Genomic DNA, 16,007 nt, shown 5'->3' on the forward strand with positions numbered 1-16,007 from the left:
TGGGTTAGCAAAGACGACTGCTGAGAATCACAAAATTATTATAGGCATATAATCTAGTCCTTATCTCCAACCGTTTCCTCCACGCCCGGCATTCTAAAGTCTGTGGTCACACCCGCTGCTAACTAGTAAATCATTTCTTCATTCATAAACCAAATGTTGCTTTAGGGTAGGTTCACACGCAGCAGTTTTTTTCCTACCCTAAAACTGTGGCCAATCCACAACTGCATGCGTAATGTTTACTGGGCTATTTAAATGGGCACTGTCACCAAACATTATTTTATTTATTTTTTGATATGTTGTAGTACTCATGTACTACAACATATCTCTAATATAGATCTATTATTTTTTTCCCCATTAAACTAGTTAATTTTACATTTGAAAACCGGCCACTAGGGGTCTCCCTCCTGCAGGCTGGCGTGACGTCACGCATGAATTCGGACCGATGGCGGCCGGGCATCAGTCCTAATTCATTCAGCCTGCGCTCGCTCCCTGCCTGTCAATAAGACAGGCGGAAGCGAGCGCTGAGAGTGCATTGGCTCCCTGGCCTCACGCCGGCATATATGCGGCGCTGCTGCTGGACGCAGCACTTGGCTATGTCTGGAGTGGGGAAGGGGGGGTGGTTGGTAGCGTCGCGGTCATAGCAAATTTAACTGCACAGGGTGCCTCCAGTTGTTTCACCACTACAACTCCCAGCATGCCCCGACAGGTAATAGATGTCAGGGCAAGCTGGGAGTTGTAGTGGTGAAACAGCTGGAGGCACCTTTTATAGGTGGACTAGGGGCGGAAGTCGCCCCCACAAGCAGGCATCAGTGACGTCGCGTCTGCTGGGGAAGTCTGCCTGGTGTGAGCACACTACCAGGCAGACAAAGCCATTTCTAAAATAGTTAAAAAAAAAAAATTAAAGGCAGGGAGGGGGTTAGGGATAGATGGGCAATACGAAGGGACAGAGAGAAAAAACAAAAAGGATGGTGGGAGCTACTCTTTAAACTTACTAAAGTTGGGGGTACAAGTGCTGAGACTGACACATATTTTAGTTTTAATTTTTGGTGTGTTTAGGTCTTTTAGGGTAGGGTCACACTGGGCGCATATGCAGTGTACTTGATGCTGCGCGAAATCTGCCGAGCAGCGAGAAATAGAAGCAGATACAGCGCTTTCCCCGCTATAGCCCTGTGTCTGCATTAAAGGTGATCTCCAGTCCTGAAAAACTTATCCCCTATTCTAAGGATAGGGGATACGTTTCAGATCGCGGGGGGGTCCGACTGCTGGGGCCCCGGCAGCCAATGGCAATCTCTGGCTTTGCCATAGAGTTGTATTAAGGGGGCATGTCAGCCGCCGCCTCGTGCAATGGTCAACACGCCCCTTCAATACAACTCTATGGCAAAGCCAGAGATTGCCGAAGGCTGTCCAGGCCTGCTGGGAGTTGTAGTTTTGCAACAGCTGGAGAAACCCTGGTTGGGAAACACTGGCCTAGAAGTTGATATCCAGCATGCCAGGGAGAACTGCAGAATTCTTGATAAAGAAGAAGGGTCAACACTGGAAATATCGAGTCTTTTCATAAACCTGATGTATTTGTCAAATAAGTATAAAAACATATACAACACGTATACAACGCTTATAACTATACTTCAGTAAACATAGAAAAATCTGATCAAAAGATCTAAAATCATCGAAGCAGCAAACATTGGGAAAACCAAAATTTGTCTCAGTCTCAAAACTTTTGGCCATGGCTGCACAGTGAGAGGTGTAATCTGCAGCAACTAACATGCAGTATATTTTAAAGATCTGCACCACATGTCTGCGCAGGAAACTGCGAAACCCACAGGGATTTTGCCTTATGAAAACTACAAGAAACTTGAAATTACCTCAATTTTTCTCATTACTAGGAGACCATCGATGATTTTACCTGAAATAAATAAATAAAATTCAAAAACACATAGAAGATTTATCATTCTTTTCAAACTTATGGCTTTCATTTGCCTTTTTTTTTTTTTTTTTTTTTTTAACTTACTTTTGCTTACATGCGACCTATACATCAAATAACCTTGATAAATAAATCGCACGTAAGCAAAACCCGGGAAACCCACTTACAAATGCATTTTTTTAAAGCAGAAAAGTTTTCCCTTATGTTAATAGCCAAAGTTCTTTATCTACCCTTTATTACCAGTAGCGTTGTTAGAGAGTGACGAGGAGGCGGGGTGTACCGCATCGGGTGACACCCTGACTGGCCGGCCTGGCACTAAATAGCTGCACTCCGACTATTCTGCAACCACCCATCCACCCTCCTCAGAAAAAAAAAAAAAATTAAGAACATACTATGCCGCACCATGAATATCCGTACTTTGGAGACTTTTTTGTTTAATTTTGAGCCCACATTTTGTGGCGTCGGTGGGCGGAGTCTTGTGTCGCTGCGCTGAGGCCGGAGTTTATGTCAGGAAGGAAGACAGCGCAGCACCAACAGGCACAAACAATAGGGAAGCCACAAAAAAATTAAGAGACAGCTGGGTATGTTACCCATCCCAAAATGTGCATGAAGCTGTATTACTATGGATGTTTTTTTTTTTTTAAGGAAAAATGTTAGTGCCACATATGGGTTATTTACATAGTCTGTGAAAATTCTTACACAATTATTTTGTGATTACACCTACATGTGTGGAGACCACACCTAATGTGGACCCCCAATAAGATTGAAGTAGTCAATATATGTCTAAAAAATATATATTGTGTTTATAGTCATATTGTAAAATGGGGGCCCCCCCCATCTGTATATTCAATATTCATCATTTATTCAGTAATTGTCACTTCACCGATTTATTCTACTATATATATATATATATATATATATATATATATATATATATATACACTTTTCTATTTTTGTCACTCTTAAATTATTATTAATTTTTGTTCTTGTCATCATTATTTCTCATTTGTTTTTATACATGCATGTTAAATATGCACATTTCACTGTACATAAGTGTATTTACTTATCTGTGATGACTTATCACGTATTATTATATTTGCACAATTTATCATACTGTATTAAGTGTTGGTGTCACACACTCCATATTCTTTCCATCATCAGTTTTACAATACAGGAATTATTCTAATTGTTACACATCCACACCGTCTATCTGGTGTAGGATTCTATTGTGGCACTTGTAGTCCGCTGCAGGCATCCTCCATTGTATGCATTTTTATGCTGGGGATCGCCCCTAGCAACGGACTACAAGGGCAGGATCTGCTCCCCCAGTATATTATGCACAACCGCATTTGGGGTTGAGCACCTCCAGCCATTGGAGACCACGTTTTTTGTTGTTTGTTTACATCATCATTTTTATTTGTTCTGTCCCCCTTCCCTTCCACTATAATTCTTTTCATTTATTATTTCTTATTATTATTTTTTATATATATATTTTTTTATATTTATTTTCATAATTATTTTCATCTACATTGCTATTTCATTCATATTTCTATTTATTCATTCTCATTTTTATTTATTTTCATTATCGGGCGGTGCATTATCGGATTATCGGCAAGGTAATTGCCGATACCGATAATGCCCAAAATCGTGATTGTCGGCCGATAATATCGGCCAAACAGATAATCGGTCGATCCCTAATAAATACCTGACTAGAGTTGAGAGAACTTACAGTAAATTGGCTCGTAGTGAACCTCGCAGCTCGGCTGTTGATTACTTTAGTCTGTATAAATTAGTTCAGCTTTCCAAGGGCTCTGGTTGCCTGGAAAAGTCCGGGATGACAGTCTTAGGTCTCCTAGGTCTGTATCCACCTTTTCCAGGCAACTGGAGCCCTTGGAAAGCTGAACTAATTTACACAGACTAAAGTAATCAACAGCCGAGCTGCGAGGTTCACTACGAGCCAATTTACTGTAAGTTCACTCAACTCTATATATGACCAATGCAAAGTAAAAAAAAATTAAAATTACTACGTGAGCAGATTTCAGAAATGTGCTTAGGAATAAATAGGAATAGAAAAAAATCTACTACGGAGCTTGATAAATCTCCTTCATAATGAAAACATAACTCAACAAGCTCTTATCTATGTGATGCTACATTCACACTACGATTATGCAATACGGCTGCAGGATTCGAAAGGGAAATTTTAAAACCGTCTTCTGCCGTATCTCCGCACCGCATCCTATTCATTTGAATGAGCCGGACGGAGTCAGAAAGTCTGACCAGCTCATTTTTGAACCGTATAAGTTTTTGCCAGACGGAAAATCGTGGTCGGATCCGGGTGCCGAATTGCATAATCGTGGTGTGAATGCACCCTTACTTTAACTGCATAAACAGCCTACTTGGCTGCTTTCAGCTTTCTGTCCCCTATGGTTGGCTTAAAGGAGTACTCCGCCCCTAGACATCTTATGCCCTATCCAAAGGTCGCTGGGGACCCCCACGATCTCGGCTGCGGCACCCCAGACATCTGATGCTCTGAGCAAACTTCACTCTATGCCGGATGACTGGCGGACGTTTGCGACGTCATGGTAACGCCCTGTTCATGAGGTCACGGCCAAACCCCCTCAATGCAAGTCTATGGGAGGGGGCGTGACGGCCGTCACCCACCCTCCCCTAGACTTGCATTGAGGGGGCTTGGCCTTGATGGCACGAGCCTCCGGCACTGAACCTGACACTCTAAACGAATGCCGGGTGCAGCAGGGAGATCGCAGGGGTCCCCAGCGGCGGATAGGTGATAAGATGTATAGGGGTGGAGTACCCCTTTAAAGACTATCAAGCTCGACATAAGTGAGGGACCAAGAGATGGGACTCGAATCTGCAGCCTCCTCAATTGATTGGAGCAGTACTGCAGTTCCCTGCACTGTGGCTGCCACTTGAAATTCGTATTGCAGACCCTTCTTTTTCAGGATCAGCAGGGGCCCCAGGGATTGATCCCCGATTAGTATAAAATTGGACAAACCCTTTAAAGGGGTACTTTGGTGGAAAACTAATGCCAGAAAGCTTAACAGATTTGTAAAATTACTTCTATTAAAAAAATCTTAATCCTTCCAGTACTTTTTAGGGGCTGTATACTACAGAGGAAATTCTTTTCTTTTTGGATTTCACTTCTGTCACGACCACAGTGCTCTCTGCCGACATCTGCTGTCCATTTTAGGAACTGTCCAGAGCGGCATATGTTTGCTATGGGGATTTTCTCCTGCTCTGGACAGTTCCTAAAATGGACAGCAGAGAGCACTGTGCTCGTGATGTCAGCAGAGAGCTCTGTAGTCGTGACAGAAGAGAAATCCATCCGCTAATAAGTACTGGAAGGATTAAGATTTTTACATTTTTTAAAGTCATTTACAAATCTGTTTAACTTTCTGCCACCAGTTGATAAAAAATAAAATTAAAATAAAAAAAAGTTTCCACCGGAGTACCCCTTTAAGTTTTAATACACTCCATTAAAGGGGTATTCTGGGCAAAAACATTTTATCCCCTATCCAAAGGATAGGGGATAAGAGGTCTGATTGCGGGGGGCCCGCTGCTGAGACCCCCCGCGATCTCCCTGCAGCACCCGCATTCTATGCGGGTGCTGCATCTCCAGTTTCGGAAACCTCCCATAGACATGAATGGAGGGGACGTGACGTCACGCCCCCTCCATTCATGTCTATGGGAGGTTTCCGAAACTGGAGATGCAGCACCCGCATAGAATGCGGGTGCTGCAGGGGGTCTCAGCAGCGGGCCCCCCGCGATCAGACATCTTATCCCCTATCCTTTGGATAGGGGATAAAATGTATTTGCCCGGAATACCCCTTTAAGGTTAGGTGGTTCCTGAGCATTTAGATGGCTGTTGCCTGATCCAGCTAAACTTGGCAGGACTGGGAGCAGATCTTCAGTTCTATGATTCCACCAAACATCCGGGTCCAAATGACTGGTGCGCGTTCAGGTTCAGGGTACATGTTTGTGGAGAGATAGTCCGGATAAAGGTCACGGCGTGTGTGGTGATCAGGCTGCGATACAGCATATAACAATACAGATTATTTCTCCATAGTACTAATCCCATATGAAGCCTCGGCACATGGCCATGGAGGGATAACAACAGCTGTATTGTAGGATCTGCATTTACAACCCAAGCCTTTGTTCCACATCTAAGGAGAATGTGTTGTGTTTGTGTGGTCTGAGCTATTGTGTAACCCAGCACTCACCAAAAACCACATGTTTCCCGTCCAGCCAATCACACTTCGAGCAAGTGATAAAAAATTGGCAGCCGTTCGTCCCGGGGCCGCTGTTGGCCTGCAGAGGAAAACACAGGACATGTTTACATATATACTCACTGCAGAGACATCAGCAAAAAGGACAAAGGCAACGGCGGGTGTTAGAGGGGCCCCAAACTACAGCCAGTTACTGCTACCAGTCACACAGGGTATATGGGGGTCTCCGAAATAATATACTGATCACGGTGGGGAGGGGCAGGACTGTGCAGGCCTCTCACTTCAATAAAGATCCCTCAAACCCTCCCCAATGGCTGATAACAGAGAACAACAAAACTCAACACAATACCAATGGAGACAGGTGAAGATTTTACGCTTTAACCCCTTCTTTTGGCATTTTTTGCATGCTGTCTTTAGGACCACAACTTATTATTTTTCTGTCAACAGAGCCGCAGGATGGGCAATATTGTATTAATTATACCGTTCAATGTACCATATAATGTACTGTATATATATTTTTGTTATGTTTTACTATTTTTACATAAACAATTAACCAGCTTTAAAATATATATATTAATTATAAATAAAATAAAAATAATAAAAATTGTGTTTTGCCATATTCTAACACTCATAATTAATTTTGTTTATTTTTACGTCAATGAACCTTTTTGGGGGCTTGTTTAAGGTTTTTTCTCTTTTGTTTTTTTTTTTTGCAACCCCAATTGCAGGTCCATTTTTTTTATTTTTTTTGGAGGCGAGTTGACGAAACTTTTTTAATAGTCCAGAGTTTAATAATACATGACAGAAAATAAATAAATATACATAAGTCTACGATTAAAGCTCTTTAGCGAAACGCGTCAGACTTTCCACCCTGTACTACAGATTCTTCAAATAAATAAGAAGTTTTTACCTGCAAGCTAGTGCCGGACCTTGTTCTTTCCTTCACAAGTGAGTAGCCGGAGGCGGTACCGGCCGGTCCACGGCACTGGTGGCGAGGTGGGCGTGCACTGGGTGAGCGACTCACAAGTCAGCCTTTGAGATATATATATATATATATATATATATATATAGTAGTAATATGCAGCACACCGGAGTAAACTTAAAGTGCTTTATTCCATGCTGTACATAAGCGACGTTTCGCCAGCCTCACGTCAGCTTTCTTGAGAAAGCTGGCGTGAGGCTGGCGAAATGTCGCTTATGTACAGCATGGAATAAAGCACTTTAAGTTTACTCCGGTGTGATGCATATTACTACTATATGAATTAAGGAACCAGAGGACTGTGGCTCCAGCATGCGTGCACCCTGCCTTCTGTTTTTCATTTTTCTTGATGTGCTGCTTATATTGGAACTATATATATATATATATATATATATATATATATATATATATATATATATATATATATACATGCATAAAAAAATATATATATATATAATATTTTTTTACCCAGAAGCCCACGGAGTGCTAAATGGCCTAACTTGACTCTCCGTTACACCTGAAGAGGTGTCCTCTCCCCGAGGAAAGTACTGACCCCGTATATATATTACAAATAGACATGGCAGAGCTGGGTGCTTTCTGACATCTCTGTATTGAGGAGGGGATTAAAGGGAGTGTATCACAAACATTGTTTATAGAACCAGACACTGATATAAATTCTTATTTTTCGATTTTTTTTTATTTTTTAATCTATTTTCTATATGTGGTCATTGAGGCAGATATAGAGACATATCAAAAGTTTTGGTCAGTCGGGGTCTGAGTGTTCAGACCCTAAACTGATCATTCGATAGAACCGAGAAAAGTGTGCACGAGACAGTCCCTCCTGACTGGGTGTCATGTGATTGAGACGGTCACATCAGTCCAGTGCTTCTCATCCAAAGGCTGTCCGGGCATGCTGGGAGTTGTAGTTTTGCAACAGCTGGAGGCACCCTGGTTTGGGAAACTTGGGATACTCTAGTGCAGTGTTCCCCAACCGTGTGCCTCCAGCTGTTGCAAAACTACAACTCCCAGCATGCCCAGACAGCCGAAGGCTGTCTGGGCATGCTGGGAGTTGTAGTTTTGCAACAGCTGGAGGCACCCTGGTTGGGAAACACTGCATTAGTCTATGGGTTTATGCCTGTGCGCTTTAGCACGCTTCTCTCCCAGCTTGTTCTAGTGATTGGTAGGGGTCTAAACACCTAGACCCCAACTGATCAAAACTTTTGACAATTCCCTAGGACATGTCAAAAGCTTTATTTAAAAAAAAAAAAAAATTTATAAAAAAAAAAAAAAATTTATTCTTTGCTTTTTTGTTTTTAAAAGGAAAAGTACACTTTAAACAAAATTAGGTGATTTCTGGCGATACGCAGCCCAACCAAATTCTAAAAGGTGTAATCGTATGCGGACTGCTGTATGCGAGAAACTGGCATCAGCACGTAGTGCGTACGGCTACCTGACAACAGGCCTGATTACTTTCCTTGTACACAGCAGGCGGTCCAGGAACGAAGGAGAGCCCCTACTGTGAGCCAAAATAATGCTCTTTGTCTCCAGCCTTCAGCTAGCCTGCCTATCTGACTGTTTTCCATGGAGGGTGCTAAAAAAAAAAAAAAGTGCAATATATCATCATGTGCGCAGGAGCAGAAATCACTGCACTTCAAAAAGGAAAACGAATGAAGCATTATAAAAAAGGGGGTAAGACAACACAGCATCCACAACACTGAAATGTAATCATCTCAGGATATGGGAATTTACAGGACACAACATTGTACTGTCCAGGTCCTGGAGAAACGCTGAAATATCAGTTCATGTTAGCATACTCCTGGCGGCACATACATAGGCTATGAATGATGATACCAAATGTGCGTTCTTTTCACCATGGAGCATTGCCTGAAAATAAGAGTTTACACACCATTATCTCTCTTTAAATGGGCACTGTCATTAATACAGTGGTCCCTCAAGTTACAATATTAATTGGTTCCAGGACGACCATTGTATGTTGAGACCATTGTATGTTGAGACCAGAACTCTATGGAAACCTGGTAATTGGTTACGATGCCCCCAAAATGTCATCCAAAAATAGGAATAAGTGAGGATTAAACAAAAAGGAGTAAATAACTAATATAGATAAAACAAGTCCTTACATATAAAAGTAAGAAAGATCTGCTGGAGCTGTAAATCACTGTCTATGTCAGTGTTTACCAACCAGGGTGCCTCCAGCTGTTGCAAAACTACAACTCCCAGCATGCCCGGACAGCCGTTGGCTGTCCGTGCATGCTGGGAGTTGTAGTTTTGCAACAGCTGGAGGCACCCTGGTTGGGAAACAATGGTTTATGTAGAGGACGGGAGCTTCTTCAGGGTCCTATACAGTACACACAGTGTCCCAAATGGAGCCGCCCTTACTTGGTGTCCAAAGGAGCAGCTAATCCTGGCACAGGTAAGGAGTAGTACAGAACTTGTAGTTCCTCCCTGTACTGTAGGGGGCGCTAACAGACACCAGTCAGTGCATGCACTTCAGTAATACAGGTAAGGAGTACAGAACATGTAATACCTCCCTGTACTGTAGGGGGCGCTACCAGACACCAGTCAGTGCATGCACTTCAGTAATACAGGTAAGGAGTACAGAACATGTAATACCTCCCTGTACTGTAGGGGGCGCTACCAGACACCAGTCAGTGCATGCACTTCAGTAATACAGGTAAGGAGTACAGAACATGTAATACCTCCCTGTACTGTAGGGGGCGCTACCAGACCCCAGTCAGTGCATGCACTTCAGTAATACAGGTAAGGAGTACAGAACATGTAATACCTCCCTGTACTGTAGGGGGCGCTACCAGACACCAGTCAGTGCATGCACTTCAGTAATACAGGTAAGGAGTACAGAACATGTAATACCTCCCTGTACTGTAGGGGGCGCTACCAGACAGCCAATCAGTGCAGGCACTTCAGTAATTGAGGTGATTTACCAGTAAAATGCCCATTCTGATTGGTCAGTTCCTCCAGTTGTGACACGTTTCACAGATCAGGCCTGTCTTTAGCATTGTATGTTGAGTCTGGTTTCAAGTTACAATGGTCCAGAAAAAAACATTGTATGTTGAAACTATTGTATGTTGAGGCCATTGTAAGTTGAGGGATCACTGTACTAATTTTTGCTATTGCGCTCCTTTTGGTAAATAAAAAAATCTTTCTAATGTACTTTGTTTAAAAAAAAAAATAATTCTATGTTTTATTTGTGTTTAAAAAAAGCTGCCACTAGGTGTCTCCCTATTGCCCAGAGAACATTCCCCCCCCCCCCCCCATCTCTTGCACAGGCTTTGGACTCCTGCTGGCCTGGGAGAAGTCCAAAATCAGGAAATGCAGTCTGGAGTGCTGGGGGATTGGGGGGGTGGGAGTTGGATGCAGCCTTAGCCAATCATTGCTCATCTCACACTGAACTGCTGTGGGCTGTGTGTAGCAGAGTGAGGGAGGAAGTTCTCCCCTGTTTGGCTTCAGATGATGTCACGCCTGCTGGGGAACGCCCCTTTTCAGTCTGTGAATCTGACTGAGACTGAGCAGAGAATACAGAGCAATATCAAGGTAGAAAACTAAAAAATTATAAAAAATAAAAGGCAGGGGGTGGTTTATCATGATGGGGGCAGTGAACTGAGAGGATTATCACATTTAACAAGATCATGACAGGTACATGTATAGGAAATGCATTAAGATTTTTTTAATAGAAGTAATTTACAAATCTGTTTAACTTTTTGGCACCAGTTGGTTTAAAAAAAAGAAAAGTTTTCCACCGGAGTACCCCTTTAAGGCCATTCAGTATACAACTCAATAGCGACACCTACAGTCTGCAAAAAGCTAATGCATTTATGGACAGAAAATGAATAAATGAAAAAAAAAAGAAGAGTATAATACACTCACAGGACGAGCAGCCAAATAGTACCATTGTTTAAGGGTATACTCCACAGGAGAGGGGATAAGTGTCTGATTACAGGGGGTCTGACTACTGTGGCCCTCCTGCAGACTCCTGTATAATGGTCCTCGAAGTGTTCCAAGGCCATTATCCTCGGAGAGGAGCGGGTGTGACCAAATCCCAGACCCCCGTCAGACACTTATCCCCTATCCCTTGGATGGGGGATAAGTTGACTTTCCCAGAGAACCCCTTTAAATAACCCATCTTGCAAAACCAATGGTGGTGTGCCAAAACTACACAGTTGTTTCCTATTGTCTAGGCCAGTGTTTCCCAACTAGGGGGCCTTCAGCTGTTGCAAAACTACAACTCCCAGCATGCCCTGACAGCCTTCGGCTGCCCGGGCACGCTGGGAGTTGTAGTTTTGCAACAGCTGTGGGCACCCTGGTTGGGAAACACTGCGTTAGTCTATAAGTTTATGCCCGCGTGCTGTAGCATGCTGGGAGTTGTGATTTTGCAACAGCTGGAGGCACCATAATTGGGAAACATGGGTCCAAGCATTTGCACAGCTGACAAAAGTGGCAAAAAACTAATTTTATATGGGATGGAAAAATGATAAGTCCCTCTTGCAGGAAAGTCCTTCAATTCAGTCCTAAATTTAAGAGCTTGATTAATATATGAGCAGATACGATGTACAGATGTCACTTACAGCTGTTCATATGACCGTGGAACTTACCATGGAGAGAAGACCGGGTGCGGAGTGCTTGAGCTTAAAGTTCTCATCTGCAAATGGTCCTCGGTAAATGCTGGCCACTCCTGTGCCGTCACCCTGCAGGGAAATACCCATTGGACTATAAATATACAACAATGGTAGGTTTAGTAATTGCTCAATATAACTATTACAGTGTCTGCACGGGGGTCTCACTCAATATATATAAATATATGTGTGTGTGTCTGTGTATGTAAATGTGTGTATATATATATATATATATATATATATATATATATACATATATATACATACATATATATGTGTGTGTATGCATATATATATATATATATATATATATATATATATATAGATAGATATAATGTGTGTGTGTATGTAAAAAAAAATATATATATACATATATACACAGTGATCCCTCAACTTACAATGGCCTCAACATACAATAGTTTCAACATACAATGTTGTTTTCTGGACCATTGTAACTTGAAACCAGACTCAACATACAATGTACAGACAGTGCAGATCTGTGAGACATGTCACAACCAGAGGAACTGGCCAATCAGAATGGGCATCCACTGGTAAATTACCTGTATTACTGAAGTGTATGCAGTGACTGGTGTCTGGTAGCGCCTCCTACAGTACAGGGAGGAACTACAAGTTCTGTACTACTCCTTACCTGTGCCAGGATTAGCTGTTCCTTTGGACACCAGGTAAGGGCGGCTCCATTTGGGACACTGTGTGTAATGTATAGGACCCTGAAGAAGCTCCTGTCCTCTACATAAACCATTGTTTCCCAACCAGGGTGCCTCCAGCTGTTGCAAACTACAACTCCCAGCATGCCCGGACAGCCGTTGGCTGTCCGGGCAAGCTGGGAGTTGAACTTTGGCAACAGCTGGAGGCACCCTGGTTGGGAAACACTGAAATAGACAGTGATTACAGCTCCCAGCAGACACAATAAGGCTGGGTCCACACCACGTTTTCCCCCATACGGGAGCGCATACAGCAGGGGGGAGCTGAAACCTCGCGCTCCGGTATGTAAATCATTTCAATGAGCTGGCCGGAGTGAAACGTTCGGTCGGCTCATTTTTGCGCTGTATGCGCTTTTTCACCGGACCAAAAACTGTGGTCAACCACGGTTTTAGGTCCGGTTGTAAAAGCGCATACGGCGCAAAAATTAGCCGACCGAACGTTTCACTCCGGCCAGCTCATTGAAATGATTTACATACGGGAGCGCGAGGTTTCAGCTCCCCCCTGCTGTATGCGCTCCCCCCGTATGGGAGAAAACGTGATGTGAACCCAGTCCACCCTTTATTGTGTTCATGTCCCCTTTAAAGGGGTACTCCGCAGAAAATAATTATTTTTCAATTCAACTGGGGCCAGAAAACAGATTTGTAAATTATACAGAAAAAAGGTTTGTGAGAGCTCAACATGGATCAAGAAAATATCCCAACCGAGGATACTGTGTTATACACTACGCTGTGTGTCAAATAATTATACCTAAAAACAACAATCCTGTACAGTCCTACTAGGCTGAGAATAGAAAAGGAATAAAGGAAAGGATATACAGTAGAATAAGTCAGATGTGGTCTAAAAATATTTATTGGTTAATAATTATGCTCCGGTGTCCTCTGCAGGGCCCTTGCATTGGACATAACAGACAACTTAAATAAAAGCAATAAAAATGGCATTAATAAAAAATCATGAACTGCAGAGGACACCGGAGCATAATTATTAACCAATAAATTATTTTAGACCACATCTGACTATTCTACTGTATATCCTTTCCTTTATTCCTTTTCTATTCTCAACCTAGTAGGACTGTATAGTATTGGTGTTTTAGATTTAGATTTGTAAATTACTTTTATTAAAACTTAATTCTTCCAGTACTTATGAGCTGCTGTATGCTCCACAGGAAGTTGAGTGGTTATTTTCTGTCAGACCACAGTGCTCTCTACTGCCACCTCTGTCCATGTCAGGAACTGTCCAGAGTTGGAGAAAAAACCCATAGCAAACCTCACCTGCTCTGGACAGTTCCTGACAAGGACAGAGGTGTCAGCAGAGAGCACTGTGGTCTGACAAAAGAAATTCAAAAAGAAAATAACTTCCTGTGGAACATACAGCAGCTGATAAGTACTGGTAGGATTAATATTTTTCAATAGTAATAACTTACAAATCTATTTAACTTTCTGGTGCCAGTTGATATAAAAATGTTTTCCATCGGAGTACCCCTTTAAGAAATAGTTTTCCTTCTCTGTGTTACACAATATACCCAAACTCTTTTAGGGAATCACTTACATTAACAAAGTCTCCTCCTTGGATCATGAAGTCTTTTATTACCCTGCAGGGAAGAATATAAGGAGAATTCACTAAAGGAACAGACAAAGAAATGAAGAGTCATAAATCAAGAGCATCGAGTGTAAGAAAGTGATAGGGCCTTTACAGGGACAGATTTGTTACCCCGACAAACCTTGTCGCTATAGTTTTCACTCCACAAGACTGCAGATTTTAAATTAATTGGGTTTTCTTTGTTTTTTAAATTAGAAATCTACATGATATAATGCAGATTAGAGTCCTGCGTGGGTTTGTATTCTTAAAGGGGTATTCCATGAAAAAACTTTTTTTTGATATATCAACTGGCTCCAGAAAGTTAAACAGATTTGTAAATTACTTCTATTAAAAAATCTTAATCCTTTCAATAATTATCAACTGCTGAAGTTGAGTTGTTGTTTTCTGTCTGGCAACAGTGTGCAGTTCCCGAGACAAGCAGAGATGTCAGCAGAGAGCAGAGTAGAAGAGGTTTGCTATGGGGATTTGCTTCTAAACTGGGCGTTTCCTGAGACACGTGTCATCAGAGAGCACTTAGACAGAAAAGAACAGCTCAGCTTCAGCAGCTCATAAGTACTGAAAGGATTAAGCTTTTTTAATAGAAGTAATTTACAAATCTGTTTAACTTTCTGGAGCCAGTTGATATATATATATATATATATATATATATATATATATATATAAAAAAGTTTTTTCCTGGATAACCCCTTTAATCCTGCTCCTGACGAGTTTCTGACCATTACCACCTTTTTCCCCCCATCATGTTGGTGCCCACTCCAACCTGTTTCCACAAACATTGTCCCAGCTTTTAGAGATTGTACCATTTCATCACCCCCCCCTCCTAGTGCCATATTATCACCATCCTGTGCCATTTCATCACCCCCCCCCCCACCCTTGCCACGTTGTCAATCACCCTCGATGTGACATTCTGCAAGGAGATCGGATCAAACAGGCACCTGGTGCAAAAATAATTACAGGCGGGCACCTACCTGTGAAAGGTGCTTCCTTTATACCCAATGGGAACACCGTCTTTCCTGCAGGTCAGTAAAAAAAAAAAAGTCAGTTATTTACCACTGAAGAGTCTATTGTAAAAGACCAATGTATTGTAAACCAGTAAGGGCCGGTTCACACTACGTTTGTAGTGTACCGAAACCGGATACGGCTGCAGGGAGCGAAAGCCGGTCGCTCCCGTATCCCAGCCAGACCCGGCCCGTATGCAATGCATTTCGATGAGCAGACTGGAGCCAAACGCTGACTCCAGTCGGCTAATTTTTGCCCCGTATACGGTTTTCTAACAGAACTAAAACCGTGGTACACCACGGTTTTAGGTCCGGTCAGAAAACCATATACGGGGCAAAAATGAGCCGACCGGAGTCAGCGTTTGACCCCAGTCTGCTCATCAAAATGAATGGGGTTCGGGCCGGGCTGGGATATGGGAGAGCGCGGTTTTCCCGATCCCCCCCCAGCCGGATCCACTTCCCGTACATTACAAACAGCGTGAACCCAGCCTAACATTGCCTAATCACAACAGGCACACATAATTTATATCCCAAATCTGGCCAAGTGGTACCTTCATCCACTCTTCGGGTAGAATCACACAACGGATCCGCAGCGTATTTTATGCTGCGGATCCGTTACGTGTGACCCACCCTAGAGTGGGCCCTCTGTCTGTGCCCGTGTGTCCGCTCATAGCAGCAATCTGCTGCTACAAACACACACAGGGATCTGCGGGACTGTAGTAGACTGCGCGCGCATGTGCAGTTTACTCACCGACATCGCGGGCGCTCCTCTGATCCCTGAGCTAGGCAGAGAGCGGCTGCGATGTCAGAGTAAACTGCGCATGCGCCAATGTGATGGCACCTACTGTCCGCAGCCAATTGCAGACATTAAAGGGGAACTACGCTGCTCCAGCGTTC

General features: G+C 42.8%; 1 protein-coding gene across 2 annotated transcripts in view; it reads right to left on the reverse strand.

The window, feature by feature from the left end:
- Window positions 1–16,007, reverse strand: part of PPIH (peptidylprolyl isomerase H) — a 38,611-nt gene that overhangs the window by 13,421 nt on the left and 9,183 nt on the right. For both annotated transcript variants that reach the window (XM_056544667.1, XM_056544666.1), the window contains exons 4-8: window positions 15,081–15,125; window positions 14,062–14,104; window positions 11,773–11,865; window positions 6,160–6,247; window positions 1,863–1,903 (exon numbers count right to left, since the gene is read on the reverse strand). In XM_056544667.1, coding sequence (XP_056400642.1) covers window positions 1,863–1,903; window positions 6,160–6,247; window positions 11,773–11,865; window positions 14,062–14,104; window positions 15,081–15,125 — 310 coding nt within the window. The remainder of the gene's footprint in view (window positions 1–1,862; window positions 1,904–6,159; window positions 6,248–11,772; window positions 11,866–14,061; window positions 14,105–15,080; window positions 15,126–16,007) is intronic.

This window comes from Hyla sarda, chromosome 10 (genome assembly GCF_029499605.1).
Source record: "Hyla sarda isolate aHylSar1 chromosome 10, aHylSar1.hap1, whole genome shotgun sequence".
NCBI lineage: Eukaryota > Metazoa > Chordata > Amphibia > Anura > Hylidae > Hyla > Hyla sarda.